Raw genomic sequence first — 27,586 nt, 5'->3', positions numbered from 1 at the left:
CACCTAAAAAAGGATAAAAAGTATTGGATCGGCAGGAAGTCAATATTTTTAATAAAAATGCTGCACCCCCTGTGCACTAAGCTTCAGGAACTAAATTCATGCAAAAGTTGCTGAGAGGTAATGTAATCCTGGATTAGTTTTGACCTGTATGTGGTTTGGTGAATGTGCCGCATTTATATGTAGTCAGTAATTAATAAAGCAGCTCATTTTGTTTTCTGCATTCATTCTGCATTGACTTTTAAACTTTATAAAAAAATGTTTATTTCTTTTGCATTTAAGTTAAAATTAACCTGTATTGAAGGCTTTTTGATTTTACATCAGCATGCTTGTGTCTCTGATTGTCAAACGTTTCTAATTAAGAGTGGTTTGTTCTTCATTATACCACAGCACTATTGTATTCTTAAATCTAATTGTGTATAATGTTAAGGGTAAATTCAAATCAGTGTAATGTTAATGTGCTTATTCTGGTATATTACCGTGTGAAACTTATAAAGGTGTAAAATCAATTTACATTATCAGAAGACAGAACATAGTAATAATACTCTGAGCCACAGTAAGATATTTAAATAAAAAGAAGAATGAAGTGAATTACAGTACAATCCCAGCCGCGATGGCTCGGAGCCCACTGCCGTCATTCCTGTAAATATTCTGCGAGTGGAACACCTGATCCTTAAAAATCAATGGATAACTTGACGCCAACTTGCAAAAGAGATGCACCTGACTGTGGGGACTGCACACACAATGATTCACGAACACCTCGCTTTGGACCTTGCTTGGTGCACTGGTGCCCATTTATGTTAGAAGAGGAAAGGCTCGTCCCTAAACTGTTTCCACAAAGTTGGGAGCATGAAATTGTCCAAAATGTCTTGGTGTGCTGAAGCATTAAGAGTTCCTTGCACAAGTTGTAACATGACTGCACACTGCGCAAAGCCATGGATGAGCGAGTTTGGTGTGGAAGAACTTGAACTTGAGTTCAAGTCTAACATCGGTGTCTGACCTGACAGAATGGTCAAAAATTCCCATAAACACACTCCTTAACCTTGAGGAAAGCCTTCCCAGAAGTGTTGAAGCTGTGATAGCTACATCATATTAAACAAATGGATTAAGAATTAGATGTTACTCAAGTTCATATGCATGTGAAGGCAGCTGAGTGAATTTTTTGGCATATAGTGTATATTCACATAAAAAGTAAAGTTTTTAGACTTTGACATAATAATTTAGGAAATGTGTTCATTTATACAGTACATAATCTAGTCAAATTGCTGTGGTGTAAAAAGAATTAAACACTTTAAGATGTAATGTTATAGAGAAATAAGACAACTCTGTGGTGGTAACATGAACATTGCTTCCACATTTCATCACCCCACGCCATCACTGATTATTTTCCCAGAATACCACACAACAAGGGTATACTTGTCTCTTATTTATATTTCTGTGGTGCTTTTTATTTTTCTGTTCTGTTTCTGCATGTTTTTTGTTTTTCGCATGCTGACGCCTCTCCGCAGGAAAACTATCATCCTGGGCTTGTCACGACAGTAGGTAACATTTCTGTACAATTCTGGCACAAACAGATATGGGACCCTGATAGGACAAGGCTTAAAAAGGGTTTCAGTATGTGAGCCTCTATATTAAGGCAGCTGTGATAAGAAGGCAAGTGTATGATTGACATCAAATAAAAGAGACATGGGGAAAAAAATGAAAGGTGAGATTTCCCATTACCTGGTATTCTTTAGCAGAGGTGAGGTCTTTAGAGCTGATGTTTAATTTATGTATCAGGTATCTTCATTTGTTACAAGCATTTCTTTCTGGATTCTGATTGGTCAGAACATACATGTATTGATTAACTGTATATACCAGTTATGCAAATAAATCACCAGTTCATATGAATGTGTTTGTTTTAAATATGTTTCCATAGTAACAGTTAGTTTCCAGAAACTTTGAGAGTAGAAGTACAAGGATTATAAAATTGTCCAAGAGTTTATTTTAGATGATGTTTTCTTAGTCTGAGGAATCTCGAGTATCATTGTTTAGGAAAGTCATTGTCTGGTAACAAACTACATTTAAGCAAAAAAAATAAAGGTTGCTAAAGAAATAGCTATTAATAGCTGCTATGACTTTAGTGATAACTTGTTTCTTCTATTCAGGACATTCCACAACCTTTAATGTAATTAGATATAAATGAAAAATAAAAATGAATGTGGAGTCCATTGATAGATTTTAAGCAAATCTGGCTATAGTATATTGCTGTGAGGTAACCGGAATAAAACACTTCAGGCCATAGGCTGTTGCAATAATTGAACCAAAGGACTATGCTTTTTACAAAAGAAGCATCAAACCACTCACATGCACATATATATAGTACAAGCACACACTGTGGAATAATTTTACTGTTATGTGAACTGATAAATGAATGTAGTGGGGAATTTGTTTTATGTTTTTCTTTGCTCCTGTACGGTGGCCCTAAATCACAAAACAGAACAACATTTCCCAAAGTTTCCTGAAATACAAATAAACAAATGTCGTGGTGTTTCAGAAAATTTGGTCATTTGGTCTTGGGAAATGTTTTGGAAATGTCATTGTGTCTTGGAAAAATTAATTTTTTTAATCAACTTTTTTTTTTGTTTTAGGAAATGTCTTTGTGTTTTGGGAAATGGTTTTGTATTTTAGGAAATGTAATTGTGTCATGTTTTGAGAAACAATTGAAATAGGAATAGGAAATGTGTTTTAGGAAATATTTTTTGGGAAATGTATTTAGGGAAACATTTTTTATGTTTTAGGAAATGTTTTGGTGTTATAGAAAATGTGTTTTGGACACGTTTTTGTGTCATTGTGTTTTGGAAAAAGTCATTTTGTTTTGGGAAATATTGTTGTGTTTTGGGAAATGTTGTCATGTTTTGGGAAACGTTTTGGTGTTTTAGGAAATGTTGCTGTTTTATAATAGTCTGGTCATTTTAAAAGTTTATTTAAAGTTCATTGCTGCTAAAGTACCAGTATCTTATAATGACAGAAAACTGTGTTGAAGACAATGCTATAAAGTTGTTAAAGTCGGCAGGATTCATGAAAAAAAAAAGACATTTGAGCATTATTTTAAGATTCTCTCATCTTTAGAAAGTATCCATTTTATTGATCATGCAAGCTTCTTTAATCCTTATGAGTCTGACTTGCCGGCGGCGGCAAAAAGTGCATTTTTTTCTGGTAACCATGAAAAAAAGTCTAAAATGCTCCGTCATGTTTAATCATGCACATTAGTGTCGTACATCATTTGACTCTGTAAAGGGTCTACTTTTATTCATGTATACTCACAATATCCACAAAACATCCACGAAACACGTTACTAAAATGAACTGAAACTCCGCGAATACTGCACAGACATATGAGGCATGAGAAATATATCTATAGTCTGAAAGGGGTAATTATACAGCTCATTATGCGGGTCTTTGTCTTCTCTGGTGTGAATTACAGCATTATTCATGATCATTCACGCCTCCAAGCATACGGCCTTTCTAAACAAAAAGTGTCTTCGAAAATTTAAATGAATGTATTGTTTTTAAATGAGTCAGAATCTCTTCAGGGCTCCAAAACACCCTCAGACTCCTAAGGGTTAATGTTCAAAAGCAATCGAATGACAAGAGCAATTGAATTATGGTTTTAATTTAGAAAACTCATATTGATACTACAGGTGCAGCAGGCGGACAGAGAGGTTTTCTCGGATGCATCCGATCCCTAAAGATGAACGGTGTGACCCTAGACCTTGAAGAAAGAGCAAAGGTCACTCCCGGAATTAAACCCGGATGTTCGGGTCACTGCACCAGTTTCGGGATGTACTGTCGCAATGGAGGGAAGTGTGTCGAGAAATACAACGGCTACTCGTGCGACTGCAGCAACACGGCTTATGACGGACCCTTCTGCACTAAAGGCAAGCGTTCCGCAATAAGCCTAATTTTATTAGGATATTATAAATACTCTTGCAGCACAGCTGAATTTTTATATCTGTTTCACCTGAAACTTGATTAGATCTGACAGTAGGTTAGGTTTGAAGGTTAATTGCATGTAGCTTGTTCTAATATGTTATCAAGCCTTATCAAGGGCTTGTTTGGTAGATTTTTTTGTCTTGTGATCCAAGAAGGGATTTAACAATAAAATGTCTCTATGTCAGTGCATTGTAAGACGCAGGTAAAGGAACAGCTGTCTGTAGCTATTAAAGCATAGTATATTTCCTTCATAGACATGCCACAACATTTAATGTAACTATTGGTAGATAAAACCTGATTTGTCTGTAATTTTTTTAACCAGTTCATCATTGACAGATATATAATCAGCCCAAACATAATATTGGTATGGATTTTATTGAATACATATAATACAGAAAATGTGTGTGCCAAAGAAGCTATTTATGCAAGTTTATTATACAAGTTTATGCAACACGGAAGTGAATCTTTCTTTCCTAAAAAGTTCAAGTTGCTAACTTCAGTTGTTTTGGAGATGATTTTACTGTATACAGTATGTGCCCCAAAAATGTCTCGCTTCAAACAATAATCATTTAAAATGCAAATTTTTTATATTTCTTTGAATATTGATACTAAAATTAGTGTAAGCTTCTAAAATCATTTGACCTGTAAAAATGGTTGCTTAAATTAAAGCATTTGCTGCAAAATTAAGGATTTTTTTCCCTCAAAAACAAATTTGTAATTTCCATAATTATGTCAAATTAATGTTAAAATATCTTAACAATTTTTGTATTTACATTTTTTTTTTTTTACTTTTTATGGTAAATCTAAATTGGCTAAGTTTTATCTGTATGACAAGACCATTGAAAGGCCCTACATAAAAGGGGATAAAGTTGTATTTGGTCAAATGTGTTTCTTTTTAACTGATAAATATAAATGTGTATGTACTGTATATTATATATGAATCAGGAAGTAAGAAGCATTGAGTATTATGAAAATATGATCCTATCTAAAAATTCACTTTTTTTACCTAGGTGAGGCACCAATACCATGTTTTGGTCAAATATCAATGTAATAAATGACACTGGGACATCTCATGCCACCCTCTCATTATGTGCATTTACAGAACATGGACTTGATATTCCACTAATAATGGAAATAACATCCCAGTTGGTATTAAAATTCATCATGTAAATACCTCAGTCGGAACAATCTGACCTGGAATGAGAGGTAGTGTAAACTTTTGATGATCTGTTTAGTAGGTAAATATCAAGTTTAAACACTTGATTAGATCAATTCTCTCTTGACAGAAAAAAATCGTTTCTGCATATTTTTTGCAGAAAACATTTGTGGAAAGGGAAGTTTGCTTCAGAGAGAATAACGAGGTTCATATACATTATTTAATATTATTTTTCCTGTATTTGTCCAGTTCTGGGTGGCAAAAGGGACTTTACTTACTGGATGCCATAAGCACTTTCAGCACGAAAACATATCTGTTAATCCTATGTCATCTCTAAATCATTAAGAATTGCTTCTCAATCATCTGTCTTATGTTTATGGCTAACGCAGGCTACAAAGCTAACAAGCTTCTAACGCTTTTGTTTACTTTTAAAATATGTGTTTCCTTTTATCAGCTTGTAACACTGAATTTAACACGGGTTTATTTTTATTTCATGCATTTCATACTGCATATTTACCTTCTCACACCACTATGTATATAAGAGACAGTTAATAAATTTTAGTCTTGCTGCCCATGGCTTAATAAGTTTCAAAAAAACTTCTGTAACTTAATATATAAAACATTTTATGCGTGGGAATGATATCTCATTCTCCCTGAACCACTCACTCACCATTTGGTCCAGATGAATCCTGGCATTGATATCCTGAAATATGTTCATGCCATCAAGCAAGAAAAAAAAATGATTTTAATTATTTTAATTTAAAAACCACTTTATTTAGTAAGTTCAGATTGTTTTTGGGGTACATATTGTTGCTAAACCTAGACCTGACCAACAGAAGCAATCCCAGATCATAACATAACAATTTTATATATATATATTTTTTTATTTCACCAAACATATAATTTATCTTCCTTTTAGATGATGGTTCACCACTATCCTTTCCCATTTTTAACAGTTTTTATACTTCATAACCCAATTTTTTATAGTTTCAGCCACACCCTTTAGGTGTTTTCTTGGCATGATGCTGGCTGGTAATTTGACCCTTGTGAAAATCTTTGCCACTACCACAGGATATGTCTTCTGACATGGATGTTTGATAAATGAGAAGCTACACAATGCATCAGTTAGTATTAAATTACCTGTTGCCCGTTAAACCCTACTGGTCCCTGCAGTAGTTGTGCAATGGAAGGCTCTTAAATATTTGTTTAGTTAAATCCAGAAGGTGATTTTATTTTTTTATTTTTTGGTCTGGGCGTGATATATTTCCAAGTTTATAGTGGGAAAAGTCCTCTACAAACAACATAATTTTTATTATTATCTCTTTTTATTTTCCATGATCTTTTTTTATTCTACCTCAAGCGCAACAGTTTGACAGTTTGTGCATTAGTTGTGATCTTACTGTTGCTGTAATAGGCATATATATCTTAGTCCTACTCAGCTAAACGAGCCACATGAGTAATTTTCCACTTTCGTACTTGTCTTCAATAGTCAATAAGACAAAGGACTGTGTTTACACCTTCTAAGAAGCGCACACATAATGGCAACCATTTTATTTTTTTCCTTTGTCTGTGTCTATGCCTGTGCCTGCAATCTCCCAGATTGTGCGGTTATTACTCAAACCCATCATCACCACTTTACAATTAATGAAAAGAGTTTGGGAATGGAGAGGGAACATTTCCAGACAAAACTTTGTCTCTACTAAAGCACCCTATGTCTTTGTGTCATAGATATAGGAGCTTACTTTGAGGCAGGGACGCTGGTTCGTTATAACATGATGTCCTCGCTGTCCAGTGTGGGGGCAAAAGATCTCATCCAGTCTCCACCCACTGGCACGAACCTTACCCGAGAGGATGCAACCTTCAGCTTCAGCACGTCCAGCACTCCCAGCATCCTCCTGTACATCAGCTCTAGTAGCCTTGACTACATGGCTGTGGTGCTGCAACGCAACGGTAGGCAAAGTCCTCGAACAGACTAAAGACGACTTAACATTTGAAACAAAATATCCGAGCTTCTCGCTAAATGGCCTGAAATCGAATGCCGCTGTGTAATTAGTTCTTTGGAGTGTCTTAGCAATTCATTTATTTATATCACTTTAGCATGCAGAATAAAGCAGAGCTTTCAGTTGCATCAATAGCGCTAAGAAATGTTAAATGGCTCCCTGTTACACTCACTCGTATTGACTTGGACACACTTGAAACCACACGTGTTTATATAGAAATAGTTCAGTCTAAGTTTTAAAGTGAGTGCAGTGTGTATGTTTGTGTGTGTGTCGAAGTGGAGCAGGAAAAATGTAGAGTCTGCTTCCACTTGTTAAAAAACCCAAAATAGCTCACCCTTAATCCTCTCCAAATAAGATCTTTCTCTCTCTCTCGCTCTCTCTCTCTCTCTCTCTCAGGGTCTTTACAACTCCGTTATAACCTCGGCGGTCTGCTTGAGCCCTTTACTGTTGATCTGGATCAGCACAATTTGGCCAACGGACAACCACACAGCCTCAACATCACTAGAAGAGAAAGAGAAATCCACGTCCAAGTGAGAGACATCATCACCCACCTGCACCCCCTCCCACACACACACACACACACACACACACACACACACACACACACACACACACGACTATCTCACCATTACCTTTTAAGATTATTTAACATTAACACTCAAGATTTATTTTTTACTTACTGCTCTCTACGAAAAAATAGAGTTGTACATGTAGTGTCTTTGTCACACGCTGCAATACACTGATCTCCTGTAAGTGTGTATCGATCGGTAAGCAGTGCAGTGCAGCGAGAGCTGATAAGGAGTCGAGGTCGAAGTGTGAAGCAGCATAGTCTGGATTAGAGTGTGTGTGTGTGTGTGTGTTCTTGAGCAGTGTTATCTTGTGATGGTCTAAGTATTGGATAGTTGTTTTTTAAAATGTCTTGTAGCTTGTTTCAGAGAAAATGTCCTCTCTCTTGTTGTGTTTCTGTCCTGATGAAAGACATGAGCAGCCCTGAGGACATTAAACACATTGCCCTCTTTTTTCTTTTCTTGCTTGTCTCGTACTGCTCACTTCATGTCTCATGCTTTATTCTTAGATTAGTTTTCCTTAATGATTTGTAACTCTCAATTAGTCACCAGAAGGTTGCAAGTTCAAATCCCTGCACTGTTCATCTGCTGCAGTTGGCTTTCAGACCTTAATTATTAACTATTAATAACAGCCCGGTTTTCTGCCTTACTGTATCGTCTTGAGGATAAATAAAGTCTGTCCTCCATGTTGCACAAGGCCAAGCTGGGGATTATTTACAACTCATTAGCAGGGATCATTAAAGCCTTTTGGCTTTCACAGATCTTGAAACCTCGAGGGAAGTTTTGCATAACAACTTTTCTCTTAGCCATTAGTGTGTGCCTTCTAATCAAGGTAATGTTGGTTAAAGTCTCCCACTAAGTTCCTTATCAGCAACGTCCTTTGAGATGAGCTACAATTTTGGGGAACTTAGAAAGATTTACCAAAAACTCTTTGGTGGAATAAACAGCTGGTTCTTGATCCGAGTCAAACTGGTGTGAAGGACGAGGTGGCGTGTACGTTAAGCACAGTTCCACTAGATGGAGCTTGAGAGCTGAACCCAACAGCAAACTCATAATGTTTATTATTTATAATAATAATAATAATAATTTTTTTATATTATTAAGATAATTTCATGATATTCTGTGTGTGTGTGTGTGTGTGTGTGTGTGTTTCCTGTAGCTGGACCACTACCCTTCTGTCATCTACACTCTCCCTGAAGCCTCAGATACTCATTTCAACCTGGTCAAGACTCTTTTCCTAGGAAAAGTCCTGGGTGAGTTCCATCATCAGCACAGTCACTATCACTTTTCTTCCTCCAGCACTATGACATCACTTTTATCAAATTGTGGGTAGGAAGGGTAATAAAAATAGGGATAATCACTCTTTTTATTTAGGAAAATTAATAATTACCACACCATACAGTGTAGCATGCATACAGTACAGGATTTTTTTTTAGGGAGGAGAGTAAGTACAATCTAAATTAAATTAATCATAAATAAATAAATAAATTAAAAGTGTGTGTTAGTAGTGTATACTCTAGATGTGAAATAATGTCATCAGGTTCTTAAATTTGAATTGTAAAAGTTGATTATACTATGGAAAAGCAAGGACATAACTAGACTATTTAACTCAAATAGAGAGAGAGAGAGATTTTTTTTACATTATTTTTATTATAATGTAATTTTTCCAAAATGGTCCCATTCTTTCATTGTTTTTTTTCTACTTTTTTATTCAAAAATTACTTTTTTTCAATGCATTGAATCATTTACAGTATATAAATTGGGTAATGTTGTTGTACAGGGTTTCAAAGTAGCCTTAGGAGTTCATATCATAATATCATTGAAAGTGAAGAAAAACTTAAATAATTAAAGAGAATTATCAAGAACATGGGCTTTTTCAAAATATTTTATAAAAGGGAAAGTTTTAAAGGGTCTTTTTTTTACATAATCAATAATGGATGACTTGTGCAAATGGATGTTTTAATGATTTAAACCTTAATGTAAAAAATAATATGCTTTATGAAATGTATTAATGATCCCAATTTCAGCAGAGAAAAAATTAAAGTTTGTCCTTGCATTTTTATTTTTACGGTTATTTACCGAAATATGTTGAAGGACACTATCAGGATTTTAAAAAAATACTTAACCTTTACTTTTATCCAGCTTTTCGTTAACTAAGTGCTAGCGCTACCGTGCAGAGTCACGGCTAAAGTGGGGAAAATATAAACCTAGTTATGAGCGTTTAGTTCGCCAGCTCCTGTACATCTATCCTCAGCTTGTGTCTCTCATGAACTGCATCACATTTCACAGAAATAACCTGCAGATTAACTCTTACCTAAAGAATAAATAAATGCTAAATGTATCTAAATCCAGACAACACTCATTCGCATTTTCAGAGAGCACAAACACACTTCTTATACATTTTTCGAGTAGTGCAGCTTTTGTAATAGCAACAGTAATAGTATTTTCAAAGCTTTAGCATCTTTTTGAGGCAAAGAGGAGTTACATTGTAAGTTTGTGACACTGACAGTATGCAGTAATGTTAACTCCAGACTTGGTAAACAGACCATAAAGTTATCTAAAGTCACATCTGACCACTGCTAAAACTAAACTGGGAAATAAACTGTAAACTACCCCAAACAAATTTTATAAAAAATAAAGTCACCACTTAGTGAATAAGGTCCATTAAGCTGCCATCTTCATCTCTGTAGTGCAGTTTAGCATCAGTTCGGCATGGTGTGGGGTGGGTTGTTAAAATCACAGGATTGCAACTGCTAAATTGCTGGCTTGTGTTAACGTGTTCTTGAGAACAAAGTGGTGGCACCATGTAAATGAATAAATAGGGCTTGAATGGGCGTGTTTACTGTGAAATAACTCTTGACACGCCTTTCTGGCACGAGAGGGAGGGGGGATCACGCCGTCCAAAGAGCAGCCGCACGCCATTCGCACACCACGGCTGTTGTGGTGGATCCCAGTGTATATTACATAGTTGTAAACGCAGCCGTGGGTCACAAATTACAAAAATAATGTATAGTATTCTATGACATCTATGTGTTTGATATTTAATATACTGCCATTTGCTATAAATGCCATGAACACTTTTCTATAAGACACAGTTATCATGAGCTGTTTTTTTTTTATCTTATAATTTTACATACTGTATTTTCCCAGATTTAATCACTACTTATTGTAATACATGAAATTCACCACTAGATGGTGGTAGGTCACTGCATTACCCTCCTACACACTTGGACTGGCATTCCTGCTTAAACACTTAATGCTTTTATTGTGATGTGGTAATATTTCCTAATTCTGAATCTTACACAATTAAGACATTATATAAAAAAATTATATTAAGATTTTGACTGGGAATAGTGATTAAATAGAAAATATGTTATTTCCTTCAAGAAGAGGTCATACTTAGTCATAGGTATGAAAAAAAATAAAACAAATAATATAATAATAATAATAAAGCACAATTTGGCAATTTTTAGCAACTTAAACATAATGCAAATAATCTGTGATAACAATAACATACTGTTTTTTGTTTTTTTTTTTACTTTACTGTATGTTTATTATTAACAAGCACCACAAGTTGGCATGGTGGTCAGTACAATCAACTCATACCCTCAGGGTTGTTTGCTTGAATTTCTCTTCTGGTTTGTGATTGCGTATGTGCTTTATGAGTTTTCTTTGGGTACTTAGATTTCCTCCCACATATTATGTATGCATGTTTGGGTGCTGCCTGCTGGGTATGAGCTGTGGTATAGTTAATAGATGTATTATAGGTGTTGATTAGTGTGGTGTTCTACAAATGCAGGTATATTAATGTGCAGTACTTGCTATAAAGCATTTTTCAATCTTTTATTGTGACCACTGCATATAATCTAAGAATATTCTTTAGCAAAGAACGCTTACTGTATACAGTGGAGTTTTAATTTAAAATTGTTGAAACAAGTCTGTGTCAGCACTTCGAACAAAGTCAGAAGTTATAGTTGATTTAAGGTTTTAAGCCATAGGAGAGATTTCTACTTTTTTTGTTGTTTGATTGTTCCAACACAACTTTGCTTTGGGTCAAAGTATTTCATTTAAGACACAGTCCATGACAAGGAGCCCAATTACTCACTTTTCATCTTTACTAGTTTATGCTGTATAAAGGGTTCCAGGGAGCCTGCAGCTTATTCCCGGAGACTTACGATACAAGGCGCGGTACACACTGGGCCAATCCGCACATAAAAACACAAACACATGCTCATTTACACACTACGGGCAATTTAGGAACGCCATTTATCCTAATCTGCATTGCTTCGGACTGTGGAAGGAAAACAGTGTACATGCAGGAAACCCACCGATCATGAGGAGCACATGCAAACACACACACACACACACACACACACACACACACACACACACACACACACACACACATCTAAGGTGGGACTCAAGCTCGGACCTTGGAGGTGCAAGGCCACAGTGCTAATAACTAAGCCCCCGTGCTCCCATGACAGAAAGCTGTGTGACAGAAAGCTCATAGAAAGGTATGTGTGTGTGTGTGATTTATAACTCAGACCTTTCCATAAATTTAATGGAGAAAATTTGCCACCCATCACGAGCTCATACAGGTAGGCGACAAGCCAGATGATTCACTTAAGCTCTCTGGGTGGTAAAAAAGTCATGAACTGATTTATAGTTATTCTGGTCCACTGACTGTGTGTGTGTGTGTGTGTGTGTGTGTGTCTGATGGCTGTTTGTGTCGTAATAAATACATTATAACACTTTTTGCAGGCTAAAGTGTAATACTTCATTGTGTGCTGTAAAGATAACAGAGAAAAATCTGCTTATCCATTTGTGTCTTTCCTTTTTTGTCTTTAAAATTGATACTTGCTCAATGCAGCAGAACATCATTAACCGGACTACTGTCTTTGTCTATCCTTGGAATCGATTTATTGACCATCTGCTATGATAGGTGGCGAAAAGTCTCCTTTCTGCCTTGTTAGACAAAACAATCTACAAAAAATGTTAATTAGAGGCAAAATGGTAGGATATGAAGTGGTGTAAAGATGGACACTTTACAATGCTGTGCATTTTATATGTGCTGTACACTTTACTTTTTGTACAAATAAGAAGCATAATGGGTGGCTTTGTGGTTAGCACTGGGTTCACACTGGGTTATGTCCTGGGCTCAATTCCTGTGTCGGGTCTGCGTGCATGGAGCTTGCATGTTCTGCCCATCCTAGGTGGATTCCCTCCAGGTTTCCTGGTTTCCTTCCACAGTCCAAAAACAGATTAGGCTAATTTGGGATCCCAAATTGTCTGTAAATGTTGACTGGAGGTCTGTACAAATGAGAATGAAAACAATGGTCAATACTGTATTCCATGGTCCCTGGTTGGACTACGGAGGTTCCTACAGTAGATGGATAGATGATATACAATAGCATCGTATTTTTAGTGGCTTTTTATTCATTTTGTGTCAACTTCGGCTGAACTGGAGAGCATGTGCAGAGCGGCTCGGCCAATGTCTGTGTCCAACTGACGTATACGTGCAGGGCCGGAGTGGGACTCATTTTCAGCCCTGGAGTTCCATGCCTCAGACGGGCCCACTTTAGATCACAACCTATTATTATTAAAATCATGTAATTTTAAGCTTACATGTTAAGTCTACAATAGTGCAAATTGTTCTGTAAAGCCTTGTAATTCAGTGTATATTTCTAAAACAATTCCAATTCCAATTCACAACTTTTGTTTGGGCATAGTAAGTGGTTATACTGGAACTAATGCTTGCTTGTTCACACATCCTGTTACAGCAGCTCACCTCTTTCTTCCATACTGACAGAAGCAACCCTCTCATCACGACTGGCTCCTGGCTCTGATTCTGACACCAAATCATATTATGACAATGGTCATGATTCTCAGCACAAATCTCTCTCTTTTACAAAGTTTTCTGATCAATTTAGGTCAGTTTCGTTAATGTAGTGCTGAATCATCTAGCATTTCAGGGCACATTTCACATATGGCAGGTCTACACCATACACCATATATATATTATATTAATTCTAATAATATTCTAGCCTATTCCTACCTTTCCACTCTGGATTTGCAGGCTCATGGCTGGTGCATGGTGCTGGATCTAGCTTCTGAGGAGCTAAAAGACCAAGTTTCCCTGTTATGTGGCGTCACATTATAGGCCACTATCGTTTAAATGGTATAACGTTTTGTTATATGCCACAACAACACACAATTCATTGACTTTATAATTATAATTATTTGTAAAACTAAGAAATAAAAGAATACTCTGGAATTAAATAATGTGTGTGTGTGTGGGGGGGGGGGGGGGGGGGGGCAGTGATGTGTCTGCTACACTAGATGGACCCACTTAGAAAACTTTCACGGCATCAAAACACACGTAGAAACGGCTTTATCTGTCATTAAGAAACGGCTAATGTTATTTTCCTCCTGGATCTGTAAGCTAACTCACTTGCTAACGTTAGCTGTCAGTTAAACTCCTCTACAATAAATTCATCACTGGACGTATCAGCAGAAAACCTGACAACCCAGCGGCTGGAAATATTTTTTGTATTATTGTAACTTCAACCTGAACACACAGATGCCGCCGCTATCGTGTTCATATACCATATCCAACCTTTAAGTTGAACTGTGGTTTGGAGTTAAAGTTCAACATCTTCTCTTACCCGTTTCATCGTCCTCATGTGGTGCTAGAAACTGCGAGCTCGTTTTAGTAAAAAAGGTGCCAATTTTGGCACATTTAGCTGCGTCTGTTTCCAGAGCTTTTCTCTTTTTTCTTGCCTTCTCCGCGCCACCTTTGCTCTTTCTACTTTCCATCTTTCGACAGCTGATCCGGCCAGGAGAACTCTGCTGCGCTGACCTGGCGCTGACCCAGTGCACCGACGCGTTACGTCAGGGTGCGTCTGCCAATAATACAGGCATTTTTTTTTTCTTTTTTATAAACAAAAGAGCCACCATTGGAGGCGGCACAGGGACAGCGGTAGCAGCGTATGATCAACCTAATGCCATGACTGAGCAATGGGATGGCCCACGAAAAAAATGTAATAAAAAAAACAAAAAAAGAAAAAGAAGAAAAAAATTAGACACCGGCCCTTGCGGCCCAAACATCAGACCGGCCCACCGGGAATTGTCCCGGTCCTCCCGATTAGCCACTCCGGGCCTGTATACGTGCAAGGAGTAGCTCGACACCCAACCACATTATTTCTTGTGTGCTAGTCCAACTTTGAGAAGGATTTAGTACTATTTCAATCCGATTAACATGTTTATATTTGCTTTAAAATGCTGGTTTTAGTCAAAGTGACACAACACCTAAACTGATAGTTTGCAAAACAAGAACAAATTGAAAGTTTTAGTCTATACTTTTTTTTTCTGTACATGTTCTAATTTATTTCCATAAATTATCAATTCTGTAAAGCTGCTTTGCAACAATGACCATTGCTATACCAATTAAATTGACCTTCACCTAATGATTTGAAGATTTGTCACATTTTGTACATTTTGGCAAATGCTACAGAACCCTGTACACCAAAACTGCCAGACATAGGAACTATTTCTTTCCACCCTCATAAACAGTTAACATTGATTACGTGTAATCCGCTGTATAAACACCATGCACATTAACTTTATGTACTGTGCAGTGCCAATCTGTTACATACTCTGTATACTTTATTTTATTTATAATTCTTGAATGTTGTTTACCTACTGAGTATAGTGTCTGGTCTATAAACAAAGTGTACAGTGGTGATACATTGGGCTGTACTTGAGTCACACACAGCCGGAATCAAATTCCTTGTGTGTGTCAACCTACTTGGCCAATAATCCTGTTTTTAAACTTTAATTTCTAATTACATCAAAGAGAGTTTGCACTTAATATCCATCACCAGATGTGGAGGTAGAGTACCCAAAAAAATTACTCAAGTAAGATTAGCTGTACTTTAAAATAATATTACTTAAGTAGAAGTAAAAAGTAGTCATCCAAAATATTACCCAAGTAAGAGTAAAAAAGTATTCAGTGAAATGATACTCAAGTACTGAGTAACTGTTTCATCGTAATGTCCAATTTATAATTTTTTAGAACAAAATAATAAAATAATGTACAAATTCTAACATTTCCAAATAATAAAATTAATGAAATAAATAACATAAAATATCACAAAAGTCCTAATCTTACTTTTTTTCACAATATAAAGCTTTTGAAATAAATACCTACTGTAGGTACCATATGTATGTTTGAACAGTGTAAACTATTTCCTGTGTAAGATAGACTGTATATTCAGTTGCCCTGCAAATGACTCAGCAGATTTGAATAACATTAGAACATGTGTACAAGAGGTCTCACTTTGCCATAAACTGTGTCCAGCAGAACAAATGTAAGAAACTTATATTTATTAACCTTTAGCTTATTTGCTAATTATATATTTTAACATTGCAACATTAAATAAAACAGTTAAATTAACCGTGACATGTTCCCTTTACTGTCTACCACAGCTACAGATTTGACTACATGTGGCTGATTGGTCAAACGGAGTCATGTGATTATTGCTGCTACGTCTGATTGGTGAAACCCAGTCATGTGATAGATCCACCAGCTGCATTTCTTTGGAAAAAATAAAGAATATCTAATGTGTTGAATAAATTATTAGAAAAGTAACAAGTCGAGTGTAGCTGAATGTAGCTGAGTAAGCTAGCGTTTCTTCTTCTTCACAAATCTCCTCAAGTAAAAGTAAAAAGTGCAGTAAAACTACTCATAGAAATCTTTTTTTTTTTTTTTTAAATGTTACTTAAGTAAATGTAAAGGAGTAAATGTAACTCCTTACTACCCACCTCTGTCTGTCATACACTCCATCAATCACAGCAACGCTGGTGTCTGTATGTAGCAGAAGGAAGCAGGTGTTAACCCCACAGTTCCTTGGTTTGCAGCTGTGTCATGGAGATACATTTGCAATTACATTTGCATTTGAGTACTCGGCAGATGCCCTTATCCAGAGCGACTACAATACGTTTTTTTTGTTTTTGTTTTGTTTTTTACATCTTAACAATTAGGAGTTAAGGGCCTTGCTCAAGGGCCTAACAGTGGCAACTTGGTTATGCAAGGGTTTGAACCCATGACCTTTCGAACTGTAGTCCAAAGTCTAATTTTATAAAAAAAATAAATAAATAAAAAAAACTAGGACTAACGTTTAAATGTTATAGCATCTTCGTCTGTTTCTGAACTGAGAGTCTGCAAACTGTAATCTGAATCGTCTCAAAAAAAAAAAAAGTCCATCTAATATAAAACCCATAAAACACATCTAATGTGTTTTCTTGCTGAAAGTGCTTCCATGGTCTTGAATGTGGGTTTTGGCAGGTAGCTGTTCTCCCCTCTTTATAGTCATGATCTACTTTTACCAATGCTGGTGAGTGACAGGTAGTGTAATTAACAATTTTTGAAACACCTGTGAAACAGAGTGATGCATATAGTTAAACATTCACATCCAATGCTGATCTTCTCTATATTATCACACTTGGAATTCCTCTCGTCCAATCAGATTACTTGGTCAGAACTAACTAACTAACTAACTAACTAACTAACTAACTAACTGTAGGCCCTAATATAATTTGAACTCCAGTCAATACTCATTTCTACAGTATAGTGACAGCTTTAGTAGAAATTCCATTATACCAACACTGATTTTGGTGTAATGACATAATGAATAGTTTGAAGTCATTAATAAATACGGAACTATGATTCTTTAACACTAATCAAGTCAATTGATGCTTATCAAAGCCTAAATAATATAAAGCAATCAAGCAATCAATAAACTAAACAAATTTAGAACAGCATATTGACAACGTTGCAATCTCACAGCTTCATTCTTCCACAATTTCATGCAGATCATGGATTACTGTCCATGTGTGTTTTCACCCACGTTTGAAAAAATGTAAGTTGGTGGTTACTCAATAGTGCCCCAAGCAATGACTGCGTGTGTATTCATAGGTGTATTCCCACCTCATGTGCAGTTTTCCTGGCAAAGCCTTCAACTGAAGAACAGAAACAAAGGAATAGCAGATGATCCAACATGGAATCAGTACTTTATTAAATTACTTTTCCATGTAGTGGAACACTGATGTTTAAAAAATGTTTTATATTAAGTATCTGCATTATCATATCACATCTACAGTAGTGTGTTACAGGGTGTAGGTCCGCATTGATTATGTTTTAAATTCTATTTGTCTGATCCATCTCAGAGCTTTGACAGCTGGATGATGTCATCTGGTGCTGTGTCTTCTGGTGGGGTTTAGTTCTCTGTGTGCATGTGTGTGGAGTCTTATTCATGGTCCCCTTTGATTGTATTACACCTCTTTGGTATCGTCAGAGGACGAGGTTCGGCTCCGGATCCAGCCAGTAGGTACTTCCATTATCCTTGTTTTTCTCCAGGTCACTCTGATTTGAAGCTGCCGACAAATATTCATGCACGCACACGCACACACACCACTCAAAAAAAAGGTAACCAGAGTTTCTATAAAGGAGGAGAGAAGAGAAGAAGAGAGAGAGAGAGAGTTTCCACTGTTTTCTGCCTGCGTTTCAGGTAATACTGATGTTTTCATTCAAAAGCCAGGACTAATTCTAGACACTTATGATATAATTATATTATATTATGATTATAAATGATGACTAAGTATTTCGCTTTGTGTCCTCTATTGCGCTATATTCTTTATTATTGGTGGTGATTGCAGAACTGCATCTCGATGCATTGTGCCTGTCTGATCGTCAGGGCTGAGTGTTTGCAGTAAGTTTACTGTATAGTGCAGTTTAAGGTTGTTCTGCAGCTGTCCTGCAGTACTCGGACCGTGTGTGTGTGTGTGTGTTACTTACAGTAGAGTTAAGCCAGTAAAAAGGTTATTAAAGGACATGTTTTGTATTTTCTTTTCAGCATGTTTCATTGTGTCTTCTTTTTGATTTCCTTCCTGAATATTTTTTATTATTATTGTTATGAAGCAGGAAATAATAATTAAACCTGCTGAATCACAAACATGTTTTTGCTCTATCCTTCACTGGTGACCTTGTGACCATCGGATGGATATACTTCAGAAGAGTAATAATTTTTATTTTGTGCTTGAGAACAAAAGCATTATATCCTGCTTGTGTGAAACAGCTTGTAATGCTGCGTACTTAATTTGCTAAGCTGTAACCACACGCTATTCATAAAAAGTATTCAGAAAAGCTTGCATAGTAGTGTATCCCATGCATAGTAGTGTAGCATATCCATAGTCTATGCATAGTAGTATAGCACTGTATATGCCTCACGCTTCAATATCTATCTTTGCAAACATTTCTTGCGTGCTCAGATAAAGAAAATGCTGTTTTTGAAGAATCAGTGTCATGGTAAGTGGGCAGCTTAATGGCAAAAGTTAGGAGTAGCATGGTGGTGGATATTGGAGTTTGGGTAGATATTCGGGTATAGAATTAGAAGACAGGCAGGTAAATGGCACTGATTCAGTTCTGTTTAATAAACAGGTGAATTAAGGGTATTGGAGAAGGAAAAGTGAACTGTGAAACTGGAGAAATAGTGGAAAAACTAGTAAATGCTGATAGTATTTGTGAAAGGAGGAGGTTGTTGGTAAAATAGTGACTAGGGAGAGGTTACATGCATGAATGGTAGAGAGATTGGATGTAGGGATAGTGAGCAGGCTAGTAAAGTAAAAAGGGGGCAGGAATCAGCAAAAAACATTCAGAGAAGAATAAAAAGATTTAGGCAGAAACTTGTGAAGCAATTGTGCCAGTATGGATAGATGAATGGAAAAATAGCAAACTTGCCAGTAAAAAAAAGGCAATTGGCCAAATAAGACAGTATTTATGTGTAAGGTTTTATAATATTGTAAGACATTGTAATTTAATAAAAAAGATGAATGAATGGATGCCCAGAAATGGTGAAACATTTTAGGTATATACCATATACATCATATATCAGCTAAGAGTATTTATTACACTCCAGGATTTGGGACTTCTACATCTATCCATACATCCATTTAAATAAGCAGTTGTCTAAGCTCAAGTTATAAAAAAAAAAAAAAAATGAAGCCAAAATAAACTGCATGTACTGCTTTGTGCTTTATCAATAAAAAAAATATATAATAAAAACTTCAGTATTATATTTTTTAATAAGACAGTCATTAGATTAAAAACAAAGCTGTTATTTCCCATCAGACATTATACAGTATGATTTATTTTTAGTGCTAACTGTATAACAACCACTGTAATTTTCACCTGGGTCTTATTACAGACAAAATGTCAATCCATGCACCTGATATACAGTATGTAGGACACTAAATCCTGTGGTGATTCTTGGACAGGCAGTATATTTCCCGGAACTGGGCGAGATGATACGAAAGTCCTTGCTGTGTGTGTAGTTTGATCCTGATAAAAACCGATTACCTCAGAGAGCAGCTCAGGGATGGAGAGCTATTAAACATTTATCATTTTTCGAGTCAGCTGAATCAATAAGTAGGAAATGAAATTCAAACTGTGTCCTGTGGAACTGCGATGTCGTTCGGTTATACAGATTAAGTAGCATGCGTATATTATACAGTTATAGGGTTTAAGCAGTATTATTTAAAGTAGGTTAGGCCTTGTTGGGTGGGTGAAGGTGGTTTGTGACATTTCTAAGACATATCCTAAAAAAGGATATATTTTATGTATGCTTCTGTTTTTTAGTTTTATTGATCTCATAGAGTCACTAGTCCTGATTAAGAAACATTGCTTCCGAACTTCTGTCTTCATTTAGAAAGTGGGATACACTTACAGGAAATTCTATAATATAATCCAAATCTTTATAGAGAAATTTAATATGCAGCAGGGCAACTGAGAAAGACGATATTCTGTAATGTATTTGGTATGAATAATTTGCAATAAGCCCTGCAGTTGTTATTGTTTCTCTATGTTTCCTGCAGAAACCGGTCCAATTGACCCAGTCTTGATAGAGAAGTATAATACTCCTGGTTTTGTAGGCTGCCTCTCTCGAGTACAATTTAACAGCATCGCTCCTTTGAAGGAGGCTCTTCGTACACAACCGTCTGCATCCGTTTCGCATCAGGGCAAACTGGTTGAGTCCAACTGCGGTTCGTCCCCCCTCACTGTCTCACCAATGTCCACTAAAACTGACCCCTGGCACCTGGATGAAAGTAAGAAACAAGAACAAGTTTAAAAGTGTATTATTATTATTATTATTATTATTATTATTATTAATAATAATAATAATAATAATATTGATGATAATTATGATAATAATAATAATGTTTTACAGTCATACAGGTTACTATTACTAAACAAAAACCTTATTATTATCCTGCTGGTCGATAATCAATTAATTAAGCATTGCACTGTTCATTGCTGAGAAGTTACCAGGCATTAGCTTTTACAACCAGCCATAACCCTTTCCCGCACACTATGCTTTCCTGTAGGTTCCGATTTCCCCTTCAACGAGGAGAGAGTCATACCTGATGGTTTGCACAGGAATTCGACAATAATCGGAGGTATAAAATTTTCATTTGGCTTATTAACGCTTTTACATGTATTCTCGCAAAAAAAAATTTAAAATACAGATAATTCTTCCTTCTTGATTTAGGCATCATTGCCGTAGTGATCTTCACCATTCTGTGCACTCTGGTGTTCCTGATTCGCTACATGTTCCGCCACAAGGGAACGTACCACACCAACGAGTCCAAAGGGGCGGAGCACTCTGAGTCGGCCAATACAGCCATCATCAGCGCGGAGCCAAATTTCACAGAAACGATTGATGAAAACAAGAAGGAGTGGTTCATCTAATATAGATACTGCATACTTTCTTTCAGACTCATTGAGGATCAGAACAAAATGTAACATGCTGTACTGATACAAGTATATGATGATGGGGTGAAGATTTATGTCTGTTTTTGCAATGGCCCAGACTGTACAAATTGTAGATGAATAATAAGTGACTTAGTGGGACAGGCAGCCATAGCAGGTCCAAGAAAGCAGGAATTGCACCAATGGGAACAAATGTGTGCCTATAATCTCTGGTTCTTATTCTAGACTTTTCTAAAGGCACAGCAGTGCACAACCACTTGCTGAGAGATCACATGACGGATGCTCCAAGATACTCTGTAAATGTGGAGCAGGGGTACAATCTGGGAGGGTTCGCTTTTTCTGCATTTTTTTTTATGGTGTATTTTATATCATGCACTGTTTTAATCAGGGACAACTAAGTGGCTTTGTTAATTTTGTTCTTAATTTGACACAATTGGCCACTATCAGACCATTCTAAATTACTAAAACAAAATGCTGTAGCCATGGACATTGATTGCACTTCTGTGTATATAATGAATACATATAATGAGCTGAAACAAAACTATCTATCAATGAAAATAAAGTATTTGTATGAAGTAAATGGACTATTATCATGTCTCAAGACGAACCGCATAGAGAATCTGAAAGAACTAAATGGTGGTGTCTAAAATGAGTTTTACCACAAGAGTATGTTTTTCATTAAGCTTACACTACACTGAGATACAAATACAACAGTGGTCTTTTGTTTGTCTCAAAATAGTATGTTATGACTGACCAGTATGAAGTCCAAAGCAATCCCAGTCACAGCTAACAGAAAACCAAGGCCTGCTTGCAGAGATGAGTAGAGTAGTCAAAAATGTATTCAACTATACTTCAACACTTTTGCACTTAGACATCCAAAATTTTACTCAAGTAAGAGTAAAAAAGTATTTAGTGAAAGTTACTGAGTAACAGTTTCAATCCTAATGTCTGATTTATTTATTTATTTAAAAAAATTATAATAACAGTATTTATTAAAAATTGTTATAAAATACACAGTATATATATATATATATATATATACTGTATGCCAACATTCTCAGCAATAAATGAAACAGCTAAACGTACTGTGACATGTTTCCTCAGGTTAGAAATTGTGTTTTTATATGTTGAAGTGTGTCTGTTTTGGCAGATAGAGACACCGCAGTATAAAGCTATTCTTTTGCAAATGAAACATGCTTTGTATATGAAGCCAGGGAGATGTTATGAGCTAAAATGACTCCCCCCCCCCCCCCCCCAACACACGGATTCCCCCCCCCCACACACACACACACACATAATCTCTATTAAATATTATATTAGAACATATTCATTCATAATAATTCATAAATTCACAAATTCATAATAACTAATATAGTTAAGCATAGGCACATGACAGCTATCGAGACCATTAATACACATTCTCATATACTGTAATGTTTATTTTGTGCCACATTTATTTTGCTGGGGTTGGTCATGTAAGACAAAAATGTTTACACTAAATAAATAAAAAAAATATATATAATTTACACACAGAAAAAATTATTTTCATAGATACTGTACCATGTATCTTTTTATATTGCTTTTTTTATGATCAAATTCGTTTAGTGTCATTTGTAATTCATAAATCTATGAATTTACTTCCTAATATAATATTTGATAGAGATTATGTAGGGGAGGCAATCTGTGGCAGGAAGGAGAGGGGGTGCATTTTAGCGGATAACACCCGGTTTGGGTCTTGTCTTGTGACTACATGTGGGTACTGTTATTGCGGCTGATTGGTCATACGGAGTCATGTGATTATTGTTGCTGCGCCTGATGTCAAGTGCTAAATTTAACGGCTGCATGTGTAGACTAAATGGTTAGAAAAGTATGAGTCATGTGCAGCTGAATATAGTGGAGGAAGAGTAGTGTTTCTTCTTCACAAATTTACTCAAGTAAAAGTAAAAAGGAAAACTATTAAAAAATATATAATAAATATATAAATAATAAAACTACTCATAGAAGTATTTTTTTTCCAAACAGTTAGTCAGGTAAAGGTAAGGTAAGTCCACCTCTGCCTGCTTGTCATCTGATATAGTTCTGGATTAAAATTTACTCCTTAAATACCACTAAATGTAGGAGGGTGAGTCCAACATTATCTGCACTCTGGCTGTAGCATTTATTTTAATTTAAAACTACATCATTTTCCAACATAATTTCCTTGTTTTTCAAAACACTTTGTTCTAACCCTAACACTTTGAAGTTGTGCAAAAATTTTATAGAAAATACAACAGAGTTGACCTACACATACAAACCCAAAAATTCCAAAAAAGTTGGGACACTGTATAAATTGTGAATAAAAACAGAATGCAATGATGTGAAAATTTCAAATTTCAATATTTTATTCAGAATACAACATACAGTAGATGACATATCAACTGTTTAAAATGAGAAACTGTAAATTTCATGGCATCAACACATCTCAAAAAAGTTGGGACAAGGCCATGTTTACCACTGTGTGGAATCCTCTCTTCTTTTTATAATAGTCTGCAAACGTCTGGGGACTGAGGAGACAAGTTTAGGAATAGGAATGTCGTCCCATTCTTGTCTAATACAATCTTCTAGTTGTTCAGCTATCTTAGGTCTTCTTTGTCGCATCTTCCTCTTTATAATGGTGCCTTTCCAGATGTGTAAGCTACCCATGCCACACGCACTCATGTATTCCCATACCAAAAGAGATGCAGGCTTTTGAACTAAGCGCTGATAACAACTTGGGTTGTCCTTGTCCTCTTTAAAAGAACATCAAATTTTGATTCATCTGACCACAGAACAGTTTTCCACTTTGCCACAGTCCATTTTAAATTATCCTTGGCCCAGTGAAAACGCCTGCGCTTCTGGATCATGTTTAGATATAGCTTCTTTTTTGAGCTATAGTTTTAAGCGGCAACGGCGAATGGCACGGTGGATTGTGTTCACTGACAATGTTTTTTGGAAGTATTCCTAAGCCCATGTTGTGATTTCCATTACAGTAGCATTCCTGTATGTGATGAAGTGCAGTCTAAGGGCCCGAAGATCACGGGCATCCAGTATGGTCTTCCGGCCTTGACCCTTACACACCGAGATTGTTCCAGATTTATATTCTGATATTATGCACTGAAGATGATGATAACTTCAAACTCTTTGCAATTTTTTTCTGAGAAACTCCTTTCTGATATTGTGCGAATATTTTTCGCTACAGGGAAAGGGAATTAGTGATCCTCTGCCGATCTAGACTTCTAAAAGACACTGCCACTCTGAGAGGCCAGTTGACCTAATAAGTTGCAAATGGGTCCTCCAGCTGATTCTAATATGTACATTTAACTTTTCCAGCCTTTTATTGCTACCTGTCCCAACTTTTTTGGAATGTGTAGATCTCATGAAATCCAAAATGAGCCAATATTTGGCATGACTTTTTAAAATGTCTCACTTTCAACATTTGATTTGTTATCTATATTCTATTCTGAATAAAATATAAAAATTCAAAACTTACACTTCATTGCATTCTGTTTTTATTCACAATTTGTACTGTGTCCCAACTTTTTTGGAATCGGGTTTGTATACTGTAAATACTTTACCATAGTCAGGTCTAAGAAGGTCTAAGGTGTGTCTGTGAGATATTGCTAAGTTTAAATATTACAGGTGAGTAATCTAAATATACTGTACATCAAGGTGCAATTTATGACATATTAACAAGTTTAACAGGTTGGATATTAACTGAAATAGAACAAAGAAATAAAAACCATGTACATATGTACCGTAATGTCAAAGAAGAAGATCAAGATCTTTAGGCCATATGACTACAGCAAAACATAAAACAAGGAAGTGAGTACTTTCAGTTGGACAAGTCATTGTTTAGACATCAAATCCACTTACACGAATGAGTGATTAGCTGATAACACGATACAAAGGTGAGATACACAGTCAGTCAAAAGTGAGGACAGAGTGGAGATGGTGTCTTTACTGTATTTCCCGAGTGTAATGCTTTAAACGCTGCTACCTCCCAACTGAGTGTACAAAATGCACAGGATAGTGCATATCAAAAGGGATTATCTCTCTCGCTACCTGGACTTCCCACTGTGTGCTCCCACAGTCTGAAAGTACTAACCTTTTCAGAAACTATTGTACTTTACAAGCTACAACTTAATTTAAATCAACAAGGACTTTAGCAAAAAAAAAAAAAAAAAAACCTCTGAACAAAAAAAGATTTAAGGCCTATTAAACCTTAACATACTGTATCTGTGGGGTTGGAAATCATCCATGCTTGGGCCAAGCTGATGGGAAAATCTATTTTTATTCTTTCACGCAAGTAAGCTCTGCATCAATCATAAGCTGAGATGTTGGAAAAAATGTTACAGGAAAGCATTTTTATTATATTACATTACACGATTAACACCGATATAAACACTAAAGATCTGTTTTAGAGAAATGCCTTAGCTTCTTTAGTTTGCTTTTATATTATTATATTTTTATATTACAAATCATTAAATATTGAGAAATCATTAAAACTTAAAGAGCAAATTATTGAATGAAGACATGTATATAAAGCAATTAAATGTTGGAATACTCCCAATATGCACCCTGCCAATCAACTAGTTATTTTTAGTAGTTATTGCTAACTGCTTCTGTAAAAAAAAACAAAAAACAAAAAAAACATTTTGTTTTACTTAAAACATTGTGACGAGCCATTAATGTCTATGCTAAGGAATTTGGTTATAGATCGAACCAGATACAGAATCAATAACACAAATAGAACCAAGTATATTTAGTTTTTTTGGGTTGTATATGTGTGTGCATACACATTTGTTTCATTATGTGTGTTTTATTGTAAACAGCTTAATACTATTTACTAGTCTTAATATAGATTCATGATAACTCTGCCATGCGACACCTGCACTAGTGAATAAGGGTATAGGCTTCAATGATTTGACATACAGCAGAACTGAAAATAAATGCTTGGTATAACCACATGTTGCATTCAAATATGCCTCTCACACATATCTTAGCAACATTTTCTTAGCGTCCCAGTGAACAAGTACTGGTAAAAAGGAGGAAATCATCGATTGATGTAATCGCTTCTCCTTTACATTTTTTTTTTAGTAGAGTACATTTGTTTTCTGTTCCTTTGGCCCATAAAAAAATAACCCAGTCTGTACTCTGGAACTAGTTTGTTTGTGTGTGTGGTTTGGGGGGGTGGGGGGTTGTGTTTTGAACATCTGGCATCTTTAGTTGCCCAACTTGTATGATTTCACAGCCAAATGTAAATCTGTGTAAATAAAAGTCTGTCTGTCTGTTTATCTTTCTGTATGTACTGTATGTCCAGTGCAAAACTGGCTGGACTTTACAACTGGCTGGAATTTAATGAAACTTTGTCAGTCCTTATATATTGGCCTAAAAGTTTGAGTTAAACTTTGTTCGTGTTTTGAATCGACCACTGGACCGAATTTTATAAGCCTTTTGCAGTACTTACTGTAAGTTGCCTGAAGTTTAGCCTGCGCCTTGAGTTATAAAACTCATACTTTAAAATAAACTACTAATAAGCTACTTGCTCAATGTAAATTGGGATTACTTAATATGTTTACCACTGAAATAACAGTGCTTAAGGGGTATAAGTAATCTTAACATGCAATAAATATAAAAATTTTTTAAAACAAAACATTGTATTTGTTTGATCCACTTTTTCAATTTCTCAGCTGGGATTCACTCTCTGATTACCAAATAGGAAGTGTATTTGGCTAACATAGAACTTAGCGTAAACAAAGCGTAGGATACTCAACCTTTTTAACTTTTTTAACTTTGTATTAAGAAGTTAGGCACAGAGTTTTGCTGTACAGAAAGACAGACATGTATGTGGACTTCAACCGGAAATAATAATATTACTAATTACATTAAAGCTCACCAGCTTATTTTTAGCTTTAACCTTTTAAATTTTAAAAAGGGACGTTCCTTTTTTTGCTGAGTATATCAGCAAAAAAAGAAACGTCCCTTTTTCAGGACTGTGTATTTCAACTCCAAATAACTTTACAGATCTTCATTGTAAAGGGTTTAAA

General features: G+C 35.8%; 1 protein-coding gene across 1 annotated transcript in view; it reads left to right on the top strand.

Moving 5' to 3' along the window:
- The window catches only part of LOC128514158 (contactin-associated protein-like 2), a 208,283-nt gene extending 186,226 nt beyond the window's left edge, over positions 1-22,057 (top strand). Inside the window, exons 18-24 of the mRNA XM_053487883.1 lie at positions 3,680-3,916; positions 6,856-7,077; positions 7,524-7,657; positions 8,853-8,946; positions 20,627-20,857; positions 21,137-21,208; positions 21,301-22,057. Coding sequence (XP_053343858.1) covers positions 3,680-3,916; positions 6,856-7,077; positions 7,524-7,657; positions 8,853-8,946; positions 20,627-20,857; positions 21,137-21,208; positions 21,301-21,500 — 1,190 coding nt within the window. The 3' untranslated portion in view covers positions 21,501-22,057. The remainder of the gene's footprint in view (positions 1-3,679; positions 3,917-6,855; positions 7,078-7,523; positions 7,658-8,852; positions 8,947-20,626; positions 20,858-21,136; positions 21,209-21,300) is intronic.
- Positions 22,058-27,586: the final 5,529 nt, after the last annotated feature.

This window comes from Clarias gariepinus, chromosome 26 (genome assembly GCF_024256425.1).
Source record: "Clarias gariepinus isolate MV-2021 ecotype Netherlands chromosome 26, CGAR_prim_01v2, whole genome shotgun sequence".
Taxonomy (NCBI): domain Eukaryota; kingdom Metazoa; phylum Chordata; class Actinopteri; order Siluriformes; family Clariidae; genus Clarias; species Clarias gariepinus.
The sequence above is the reverse complement of the archived record's forward strand: the minus strand, read 5'-3'. Positions and strand labels throughout refer to the sequence as shown.